General features: G+C 46.4%; 1 protein-coding gene across 2 annotated transcripts in view; it reads right to left on the bottom strand.

Annotated features, from left to right (window-relative positions):
* rbm27 (RNA binding motif protein 27) overlaps positions 1 to 12,011 on the bottom strand; it is a 29,524-nt gene extending 17,513 nt beyond the window's left edge. For both annotated transcript variants that reach the window (XM_060056537.1, XM_060056538.1), the window contains exons 1-6: positions 11,814 to 12,011; positions 11,030 to 11,148; positions 4,061 to 4,188; positions 3,748 to 3,815; positions 3,153 to 3,403; positions 2,344 to 2,646 (exon numbers count right to left, since the gene is read on the bottom strand). In XM_060056537.1, the coding sequence (XP_059912520.1) occupies positions 2,344 to 2,646; positions 3,153 to 3,403; positions 3,748 to 3,815; positions 4,061 to 4,188; positions 11,030 to 11,148; positions 11,814 to 11,872 (928 nt within the window). In that variant the 5' untranslated portion in view covers positions 11,873 to 12,011. The remainder of the gene's footprint in view (positions 1 to 2,343; positions 2,647 to 3,152; positions 3,404 to 3,747; positions 3,816 to 4,060; positions 4,189 to 11,029; positions 11,149 to 11,813) is intronic.
* Between the last annotated feature and the right edge of the window lie 61 nt (positions 12,012 to 12,072).

Below are 12,072 nucleotides of genomic sequence, written 5' to 3'. Positions count from 1 at the left end.
TTATTTTCAATTTCCAAATAGCTTACTTTTAACGATGAAAAACTAGTAAGACAAAGAAACGCATATTAACATTTCAAGTAAACCAACAGATACATTAGGCCTGCAATACAAGTAAACATAGAAAGTGCATAAGGCCTACATGTGAAGTAAGCAGAACTGGAACACAAGGCCTACTCTTCAAATAAACAAAGTGCATTAGGCCTACATTTCAAGTAAGCAAAACAGGTACACCAGACCTACATTTCAAATAAACACAAAAAGAGCATTAGGCCTTAATTTCAAGTAAGCAAAACAGTGTCTCAAGTGGTGTTAGACCCAACAACTCACAGATCTCTTTCTTGTCTTGATTAAACAATCGCACATAAACCAAAAGCTGGGCATTATCCGTTACATCTGAAGACTCAATCGCTAAGGATGGGGCACTCTGAACAGCCGCATGAAGCTGTGACAGTGCGTCATCTGATAACATTTTGGATTTTCTGGTTGTCGTTGCAGCTCACATTGGGATTTGCTTTATTTTTTCATAAAATTCATCCCCTTGTTTACCTTCAAGTAACGTCTCGGCAGCGGTGTTCAAGCACTCCTTCACAACAGTCGTGTCACTGAACGTTTTTTTATGTTGCCCCAAAATCCATGCAATCTTAAGTGAGCATTCATTTGCACGTTGCTGGCCTTTAAATGAGTGTGTGAAGACACGCGTAGACCTCTCATACTGAGCTCTCAGCTCGGATATTTTCACTCTGTGAAGATCATTGCTTTTTGCTGTTTTTATGCTGTACTACAGACTATTCTGCCTTTCAATTTGTATTTCAGTGAGAAATTATTTTACTAACATAATCATTCTTTGTATAGTGAAACAATAAAAAACAATAAAAAAATAAAAAAATCTAATTATTTTAAATTGGTCATGGGTCCGGATAGGACCGTCACTTGGTCCGGACCCGGACAGCAGTCCGCCGTTTGGAGATGCCTGCTATAGACCCTAGAGTGTCTGTGGTATAAAGGCTGGGATTATAAATTATAAATATGTAAACATTATGTTGAATGCATGGACCGTCGCGATTCCCATTGAAACAATGGCGCGGTGATTATATATATATATTTTTTCGGTTTTCGTTAACAGATTTTTCCTAAACGGTTATGATTTACTAACCGGTTACACGTGTACACCCCTAATTAAAATTATTTCCCATGGTTCACAACAACATCTATACCAAAATGTAGTCCTACGTGTCTGAACTAAATTCACTGTTAGAACAAATACATCTCACCAAGCCCATAGTCAACACACACATCTCATCAAGCCCATAGTCCACACACACACACACACACACACACACACACACACACACACACACACACACACACACACACACACACACACACACACACACACACACACACACACACACACACACACACACACACACACACACACACACACACCAAGCCCATAGTCAACACACACACAAGCCCATAGTCACACACATCTCACCCTAGGGTCCAGCCCCCCAAAGACCGTGCTGTTATAATGGCATTGGTCGGTGGGGGAAATGAAGGACACTGTTTTGACTGTGATGCCCATTGTGTACAATCAACAACATTCCATATAATGTAGCATAAGGAGGCGCTCGGTTCAACAACCGCCGTAGTCAAGGAGCTGTGCTCTTAGGCAGTCACTGTGTGTCAAAGTGCAGTGACAAACAAGTCAAAGCCTTCTTCGGTTCACACACACCCCTGCAGAGACACGAGAGCGAGACCCCAGAGAGTCACCTGACCACCTCATTAAAGACAGCCGATCCCTGTTGGGTGCTGTGAACAATAGCAGAGTGGGCCGGCGGGACCCCCCCCCCAGACAGGTTTAGAAACCAAACCGTTTCCTATAGGACTGCAAAAAGGGACGGGGGACGGGGGGTTCCTAGAAGAGGAGCCGCAAGCAGGGGTCATTAGTAAAGAGGAGGTCCCCATGGGCCGAATGGCTGATGTTTAACCACAATTGTACACACACCGTGAGGTGCATAACAATTGCAGGGCTTTGACAATAAAGCAGTGGCCAAAAAACAAATCATTATTTGACTCGCGTCAATGATTTGCATTTAGGACGCCTGTGTCCAAAGTGACTTCCAGCCATTCATACACACATTCAACACACCGACGGCGCAGTAAGCCATGCGAGGCGACGGCCCGCTCGTCGGGAGCAGTTAGGGCGAGGCGCCTTGCTCAGCGACACCTCGGCACTCGGCTAGGGGGAGCCCGTGGGGAATCAAACTAGCAACCTCAAGGAAGAATTTCAAGGAATTCCAAAGAACCACATGCGAACTCAAGCGGTCACGGGACGCCTACCGTCGTAGTCTCTGCAGCGCTGCTTCAGCGCGGCTCCCTTGCTGTTGCCGCTGAAGGGCTTGCCGCCGTCTTGCCTCTGGCTGTTGTAGTAGCTGGACCAGCTGTCTGTGGTGCTGTCGGGGAGGTGGGCCGGCGCCGGCGCCGGCCCCCCAGGGCCAGGCCCGCCGGGGGCCCCGGAGGAGAAGGGGTGCTGCGGCGTGGGGAGGGGCAGCAGCGGGGGGAGGTGGGCCTGCTGAGACGAGGAGGACGAGGAGTTGAAGGCGTCCGGGTCCTTCCTCTCCAATTCATATTTGGACTTGAAATCTGTCAAACGTAAAAGAGGGGGGGGGGGGGGGGGTTACACCATGATGTCAAAAAGGGGACACTTTAACACAATTATTTTTGAGATCAAGTTGGGAGAGACAGAAAATGGTGAAAAGATTGGCATAGAGCAAATACAAAGTCAGCTCAGAAGACCAATATCTCTCAATATATTCAGAAAATCTAACGTTTTAAAGTCAACCAGAGCAGCAAAAAGATGTGGATCAGCGCAGCGACGATAAAGGTTTCGCGTGGACCTGGGAGGAGACGGGGAAACGTCCACCCTGCACTGTTTAATCGCCAATGGAATTCGTTCCACGCGCTCCACATGTCTCCACAGACCCTGCAGGGCTCAGGCGATGCAGACCAGCGCTTCTCCTCCAAAACCATAGGGTCCGCCAGGTCGGCTCCACTGCTGCCGTCTCCTCACAGTTGCATCGTTCCGCAGGTTAAGGTCCTCTGCCCACCTGTCCCTCTTAACCTCCTCCTCCTCAGATCCCTGTCCTCACCTCTGCCTCCTCCTCCTCCTCCTCCTCCTCCTCCTCCTCCTCCTCTGTGCTCCCGCTCCCTGCTCTTCCCGCGGCTGCCACTCCGGCTCCGGCTCCGGCTGTAGCTCCTCCCCCGTGGGCTCCCCCGTCGCCGCTCCGGGCGCTCCCGCTCCCGGTGGGAGTCGCTGCCACCGCCTCCGCCCCCGCCCCCCTTCCCGTGGCGCTCCAAGTCCCGCCGCTTGCGCTCCTCCCGCCTCCGGTCGTCCCTGCTCCTGTGGGGGTTCGGGGGAGGGGGGTTGTTTTGGTCAGGTTGCGTAGCTTAAACAGTGAGTCCTTCAGAACGAATGCATGCTTGGCTTTAAAAAGGCAATTCTAGCTATTACTCTGTTACAAACAAAGCAATTGGGAATGTCTGAATAATTGCTCGGACTAATTGCAAAAAAATGACATTCATTTGTGGAACTAGGCACAGAAAAATGTATACGGTAATCCTTTTTTCTTTACTTCTAAAATGGTTAATAGTCACATCGGTTGATATTGCCCTGTCCTTCGTCTCAGTCAGTGTCTGCACAGTATTCAGTGGCTGTAGCGATCAGTCCTGATGAGGAGTCCTTACCTCGACTCGTGGTTTCTCGGAGGGCTTCTCCTCCGCCTACTTTCTCTCTCCTCCTCAGCCGGTTCAGCCTAGTTAAAAAAATAAAACCACCAGCAAATAAATGTCCACATTTTGCAGCGTTACGGTGAAATTCAGTTTTTCTATTAGCCTAGCTTAAAAACATTCCTCTGTTCATTCATGAAGGATATAATACCGAGCTAACTAATTCATCGAAATATTACTAACTAAAGGACAGCAGGCTTTGAGGTATGACATTCATTTAAAATAATATACAAACTAATTCAAACAATGGTTTCTTATTTCTTTCATTTACCTCCACTAAGTCAGATTTGACTGCCAGTGGTTTCACCTCTTCCTTTGGAGTTTCCTTTGCTGGGTTATTCACCAGGTAGTTCTTGGTTGTCAGACAGTCAAAGAGTTTATCCACGAATCCTGTCGTCTCTGCAATAGATGGAGTATTGGAATTAGGTTTACTTAAAACCGTAAACATGTAACATTCGCAAGGAGCATTTGAAATGGGTACTGCAGTCCAAATTCACAATATAATACAAGACAGGCAGAGTATAAGCAATATTTTTTTTACGAAAGCGCAAATACTCTATTTGGACAATAGCGAAGCGACATCAAATCCCAAACTGTAAGATGATCAGCCAATATATACTTTTGCAATTCATTTATTGATTGATAATTAAAATACATCTAATGTGAGAGCCTTTAATCTGTCTCCATCTTTCAAATGCAAAAAAGATCATGTTATTTTCTAACTTCGCTCGGTGTTTCACTATAGAGTGGCGTCACGCCTCTTCCGTTAGAGCCCATGGGACCTATGAGATCGAAAAATATTGATGGGTTTCAACTTTCAATGGAGAGAAAGTAATTATCTTCTGGTCTTTAAATTCCCCGGATTACACATATGTTGTTTGTGGATTTAAATAATAATTGTTCATGTCAAGAGTTTGACCGTTTATTGTGCATTTGTTCAGTTAAAGGCTGGAGCGAAAACACAATGAGAAAGAATACATGTCTCGTATGTGCCGTCACGCTCCCTGCGACTGGCGTGGACAAGACCGACAATCTCCCCATCGGCATAACTGAAACTCTCCACATGCCCAAATTTATAATGGTTTTCACCTCTTTCGATGCTTTTATCCTGCCCTTGGAAAAAACCTTACATTATCAAACTTCTTCACGAAAATGTATAGTTTTCTTTACATAAAAAAATACCATTTAAATGCACAAACATATGTGTAATCCGGGGCATATAAAGACTGGGACCAGAAAATAATTACTTTCTCTCCATTGAAAGGCTAGCTTTAACTGCTTAACGCCTCGTTTCCACATACGTACATTCTTGTATGCGATCCAACCGTCTCCGACCGAAAGTCCATTCATTCCTATGTGATTCTCCGTAATGTCAGTTTTTCCTCCGAGACTCCTCCCCTCCGTAAAATTTCTGTCCGGTATGTCCGTAATATACGTTCAAAAAATTTAACTTTCGCCGTCATTTTACGGAGATACCGTATGAAAGTTTTTGTGTTTTTCACAAAACATGCAAGTACCTTGCAGGCCAAACTCCTCGCCGATCTCTTTCCAAGCCTGGTTGGTTTTGTTTTTATCTCTGTATATGTCGATCCTCATGTTCCAAAGTACCGGTGTCCTAAAAACAGCCATTATCATACATTCCCCCATCTTTTTGGCTGTCCCTAAATAAATTCATGTCCGTACGTAAAACACTAGCGACCCCTTCCGTAAATTTACGGAAGCACGCATACGAAAAACATACGTATGTGGAAACGAGGCGTAACAGTTCACAGACGTGCCGTCAAGGATTCTGTCGTCGAACGCAGTCTAAGGCTTTAACCTGGTTCAGCTGAGTAAGTACTTCGTAAGGAGGTATCTATTATTACACAGTGTTTTCCGGTCAGTGCACGCGCAAAGGCGAGCTGCTCTCCGGTTACCCGGTATTTGCTTACAGGTGTCGCTGGTTACGGTGTAGCTTATCGGCTAACGCGCCGTCAGGGCGAGCAGTTAACATTAGCTTGTTGGCTGACCCGAAACACCCAGAGTCTCGCTAACGCGTCACGGCGAGTGAACTCTGCGCTATGTCTTCGTCCGCCACCCCCGCCGCCGGGTCGGAGCCGAAGGCTAAGGAGGCTGTATCCCGCCTGTGCCCCGCGTCATGTGGAGCCTCCATATCAGGCCGGGGCCCCCACCCCATGTGCATAGCATGTATGGGCGTTAAACACGCTCAAACTTCGCTGGCGAACCCGCATTTGTGCGCTCACTGTGCACACTCACTGTCGATGCCGGAGAAAATTCTCGAAAGGTGGCTTACTGTACTTTCACACCAAAAGGAGTAAAAGATGCAAAATCGCCGAATGGCTCAAAACGCAAAGCTGTCCGAAATATTTACAGCTCATATCGCTCTTGCGATTTAGCTTTTACATTTAAAAAGGAGCCGCGCTTTTTGCCTGCACGCTCGTAGTTGAGTGCTGCTGCCGAGCCACAAAAACCCAAGATAGACAGAAGTTTGGTCAATAGTAAAAGAATAATAAGCATAAAAACATGAAACACTGAATAACTAATTAATGGAGCGATTGCTTATATGCTAGATCATAGCTTAGTTGATCGCTATCGTGTGTGTGTACTAGGGCCCGACCGATTCATCGGCCTGCCGATTTAATCGGCCGATTATAGCCTTTTTGAAAATAATCGGCATCTGCCAAAAAGACGCCGATTACAATTTTTATTTTTTTTTATTTTTTTTATTATTTTTTTTTAAATGTTATTGCGCTTAGTATCCTGCAGATTGCGCTCCTACTCGCCTTGCTAACTAACAACTTTAGCTGGAGTAAAAAAGAGGAGATTGAATTTTACCGTACAACATGAAAGCACGCTCGCTCAGGCAGCTGCGCGCTCACCTCACCAATGTACACAAGACGCGTTGTTTGAGCATGTTGTGCCTGTTTTTCTTTAGGTCCCAGGCCATGTTAATTTGTTATACTGTAGACTCTAACGGTGAGACCATACTGCTCAGCACGCACGTGTTAGTCACTGCTCACGAGTGCAGCACATTGGGAGTTAGTTATTTATTTTACATTTTACATTACACTCATTTTTGACTGTAAATGTATTCTAAAACACTCAAAGGTTCTGCATTCAATTCACATATTCGTCAAAAGTGTTTAAAGTATATTTAAGGTATCAAAAACTACGTTTTATAGGCTTTTTTTTGTTTTGCTTTTAATCGGCCGATTAAATCGTAATCGTAATTTTTCTCTTAAAATAATCGGCATCGGCACTCAAAAATCAATATCGGTCGGGCCCTAGTGTGTACTGTTTATTATGGAAAAGATCCGGGAGCATTTTTAGCCAGGCAGACACACGGCAAACTGACAAATTAGAAATAGATTTATGTGCGGTATATCCCTGCTTCTGAAATGCGCGCACATTCCACCCACCGCTCGTACCCCCGCTATTCGAGGAATTCCTCGACGCAGAGCCGGGCGCTGAGGACGCAGAGGGCGACGCCGACTCTGACCTCGACATGGACGGGATAGAGGAAGAGGAAGACGATTCCACTTTTCCTGTCCAGCAGTCGAGACCGCCTAGCGCCTCTGACGCTGTGCAACCAGTGGACGGTAACCTAACGAGGTCTGCAAACGGGCCGCTGCTAAATTTGGCATTCACTGGCCGGCGGCACCGGATGCAGAGGGGGCAGAGAAAGACCTGTATGACTTGCGGTCTCAGGTGAGAGAGCGTTGTGGCTTAATCTCTCCGGACTGGGTGACCTGCTGAAAGCCGAGGTCATGGATGCTGCATATGACCCAACCAAGGATCTGTTTGGTCCAGCACTGGAGAAAATGAGAGAGACCAGCACTCTCAGGAAACAGGAAGGAGAAGAAGAAGCGTACACCTTAGCGCTCCCAGCTTATCTCTCTTCCCCTCCAATGTAGAAAAGAAAGCTTGGGAGGGGCAAAGCCCCAAGTTCCATGGTTCAGGGACCTAGATACGTTCAAGTTCTCCAGGGGCCCTTTCTCAGTTTCTCTCGCCTCACGTTCGGAGCGAACTGACACAGGGGGCAACGGTTGACAGTGTCACCAAGCACTTTCACTCTTTTTAAATGTGAAAACAATAAATCCTGCATTTTCACAACTAGGCCCAGAGCCAAGGGTGAAGTGCATGAAACAAACCAAAATAAACTAAAGTCTTGCTCCCTGCGTTCCCATTGGGGGTGCTCACGCTTCTCCTATGAGAGCGGACCTCTGCCCTCGGGTCCCCAGGGTGACATGTTGAAGCACGATCACATGGGCCTGCTCGCTGTTCGAGGGGAACAGTGGCGCGCATGCGCGGTTCACCCGTGGAATGCAGCCCGAATCCTAGAGGACGAAATATCGTCACTGCTGCAAAAACAAGCGATCAGGGCTGTCTCGAACGAGCAAGCCCAACAGGGTTTTTACTCCCGTTATTTTCTCATTCCAAAGAGAGGGAGCTCGTCCCTCCGCCCCATATTAGATCTCTGTGTGTTGAACAGACACCTTCGCAAATACACGTTCAGGATGTCGACACACAAAGTGCTCCGTCGTTCAATCCGTCCAGGAGATTGGTTTGTAACGATCGATCTCTCGGACGCATATTTTCCCGTCGCCATCTATCCCACGCACCGGAAATTTCTCCGGTTCGCGTTTCGGAACAGGGCTTACGAATACCAAGTGGTCCCGTTCGGGCTATCGTTGGCCCCGAGAGTGTTCAGCAGGTGTGTGGAGGCAGCACTGTCACCGCTAAGGAAAGGTGGCATCAGAGTATTCTCTTATCTGGACGATTATCTGATATGTTCCAATTCACGCAAACACGCACTCGGGGATTCTGCTACGCTGGTAAACCATCTTTTCCACGATTAAAGTGTACTTGGCGGCCATCTCAGCTTGTCATGTTGGCTTTGGGGATAAGCCCACAGGGCAGCATCCCTTCGTTTTTTTCCGCTTCATGAAGGGGGCTCGACGCAAGTTTCCGGTTTCCAGGCCCCTGGTCCCTTTGTGGGATTTATCGGTGGTGCTGGATGCCCTGTCTCAACACCCATTTGAGCCGTTGGAGGCGGTGGGGATGAAGTTTGTGTTGCTGAAAGTGGCGTTGCTCTTAGCTTTAACCACGGCTAAGCGTGTGAGTGATTTACAGGCATTGTCTGTCCGTCCTTCATGCTTGCAGTTTGCTCCGGGGGTTTCCAAGGTCTGCCTGCGGCCCAATCCGGCTTTTGTGCCTAAGGTGATTGAGTCGGCCTATTGGTCTCTCACGGTGGAACTGTCGACGTTTCACCCGCCTCTGTTCTCCTCTGCGGAGGAGCAGAGACTCCATACATTATGCCCAGTGCGGGCTCTGCATGTGTATGTGAGTCGGTCAGCTGCTTTTCAGAAAGGGTAATTGTAATTGTTTGTGTCTTGGGCTACTCCCCATTAGGGCTGGCCCGAATTATTCGAATATTCGTTCGGAAAATTAGTATTCGAAGCTTAAATCCGTATTCTGAGCTTCGTTTTTTTTTTCACGTGCCTGACGTTACCAGAGCGAGGGAGGCAAACTATAAGCGACACCAAGCAGAGAAGCGAGAGAGGTGGAGGAAGAATATATACGTTTCCCTTTACTTTACAACACAACATTAGCGGGATCTTGGGAGGAAAAGTAATGCTTAGCGAAATGCTAACCTTAGCTTAGATGTTTGTTTACGTTCGCTGTACAGCGCTGCGCCGATCAACTGTGACTGGATTGCTGCAGAGCGTGAGCGTCTTGGGAATACCCGGTGAATATAATGGATATAATATGGACACATAAGAATCAATATTCGGTATTTGTTATGGATTTATTGTACAAATTCCCTGAAAAGATGCACGTTCCAGGATGAATTGAAAAGCTCCCCTAACGGCTGAGATGGCAGAGGACAGCTGATTTGGAACGGAACGACAGCTGTTCGCTTCAACGGGGAAAAACTAAGGAACTCCAACTTACTTGGGCCTACTAATTAACGTTCAAAAGCTATTAAATCTTCAACAAAATATGCGGATACTGTCAAAATCGGTTTAGTATTCGAGTATTCGAAGCCTGAAAAATGGTATTCGGGCCAGCCCTACTCCCCATAGGGGCAAGCCTTTGTCCCGCCAGAGGCTGTCCCACTGGATTGTAGAGGCTATATCTCTTGCTTATGGATGTAGGGGCTTGCAGCCCCCCCATGGCTTGAGGGCTCACTTCAAAAGGGGCATGGCTACTTCATGGGCCTTGTTCAGAGGAGTGTCGTGACATTTGTGCTGCGGCGACCTGGGCTACACCTCACACCGTTGTTATGTTTCATAGGCTGGATGTCTCAGGGCCTTCTGTTTCTCATGCCGTGCTGGAGACGATCTCAGCAGACTCAGACTGATATTTGCTGCCTGGCTGAATTTGCATGGCTTCGAGAGACGTATGCAATATGGGAGTGGTCTATATCCCCCATAGTGAAACACCGAGCGAAGTTAGAAAAATAACTTTGGGTTACTTAACGTAATCCCTGGTTCTTTGATAACAGAGTGAGGTGTTTCACCAACACGTTCCTCCTTGCATTTACATGGAAATAAACCGTTATAGAATGATTAGGGGAGGAGGAGGGAGGGTCGACTGTAAAGGTGCAGGGGGCGGGGCCCTGTGGCACAGTCCGACCTGGCTGTCAAGGACAGACGTAGTGCAATTGGAGCTTCCGTATTAGGTCACACCTAGGCGATTCCCATAGTGAAACACCTCACTCCGTTATCAAAGAACCAGGGATCACGTTAAGTAACCCAACGTTTTTTCTTTCAAGGTTAGGTATTATCGAGTCAGATCTCACTCGATCCAGTTCATTTTCTCGCTACAATGGCTGTTTGTGTGCCGATATGTTTATTATCTGTCAAAAGTGAAATCATACCACACAGGCAAAAACCAAAAAATTCTAACCCAAAAACCAAACGTTCCAATCCAGAACTTAATTGCTATGGAAAACATTGAAACTGAATTTTTTGTTGAAGAGCGTATTTTGACATGGCAATCTCCTTGACCTATAAGGTCAACCATTGTAAATATTAGATGTATTTACAGGCAAGTGTATTCTTTGCAATTTGGTTCTAGTTGTGATGTTGATTGGGTCCGGCTCTCACCAGGTAAAAAACTGATTAAAAAATAGGCCTAAGCTAGGCCGTGCGTTTTGCTTCATCCATTTCAATATATAGTTGAACAAGTAGTAGACCGATTTAAATATTTAAACTTTCAAAGAAAATAAACATACCTTTCTGTAGGAAGACGTCAAGTTGATCAGCACAGAGTGCTTTCAGGTCTTTCTCTGGTTTGTCCTTCTTCACCAGAGCCACAACATAGTTGGCCAACGCAGAGGGATCTGCTTCACATCTGCAGATCATCATAAATGCGCTATTAATATCTGAATCGTTATTTAATTCAACAAACGTTTAATCACAAGTCTTGGCAGTCTATTCGTTGCTTCACTATTATGAATTGACAATTATGTGTAATCCAATCAACACTTTCTAAAGGAAACACTGTAGAGGTAGCTTTCCTATAATTGTGTCATCAATACATAACTCTGTGCTGGATATCTGAGCCAGCTGGCTGCAGACAGTTACGTTACAGATCACCCTTAACGTTCTCTACACTGAGCCATATTCATACATCATTCAGTGCATACATAAAACAATGACAAACTGCAATACAACTTCCCGAAGTTGGTGAAAAGTAGGGTTGTTTATCCCTTCCAGAATGCAGTAAGCTAGCGGCCATAGTGGCTAACTCGTGCAGGAACTTGACAACAGATGCTAGGGAGAAGCTCCATGGATAGCAACACTCTGTGGCTAGCGCTAGATGCTAGTGAGCTCCATGGAGAACTCCACTCTGGGGCTAGCGCTAGCTCCTTATTAAGCAGGATAGATGAAGCTCCACGGATAACTCCGCTCTGTGGCTAGCGCTAGATGCTAGGGGGCTCCATGGATAACTCCACTCTGTGGCTAGCGCTAGCTACTTAGCAGGCAGGATACATGACATTTCACCAGATCACTCACATTGGCTCCAGTAGTTTTGCCAGCCACGACTTTAAAGCTTCCACATTTTCAATGATCATCGTGAGCGAGACTCCAATACTGTCTATAAATTGAAAGTGCGTTCTGTTAATCCCACTCTCATCGTCTAAAATTGTATTTGATTCAAGGCCTCTGCTCTCTTCACTTGCATTCGTCAGAATGCTTTACGGCACATGGTCACACAAGTGGAAGTGTCGTAACGTACGCAAAACAGTTACAGTGGAAAATATGCGTTGTCGTT

This window comes from Gadus macrocephalus, chromosome 7 (genome assembly GCF_031168955.1).
Source record: "Gadus macrocephalus chromosome 7, ASM3116895v1".
NCBI classification, from domain to species: Eukaryota; Metazoa; Chordata; class Actinopteri; order Gadiformes; family Gadidae; genus Gadus; species Gadus macrocephalus.
Note: the sequence above shows the minus strand (reverse complement) of the source record. Positions and strands in the feature narration are given on the sequence as shown.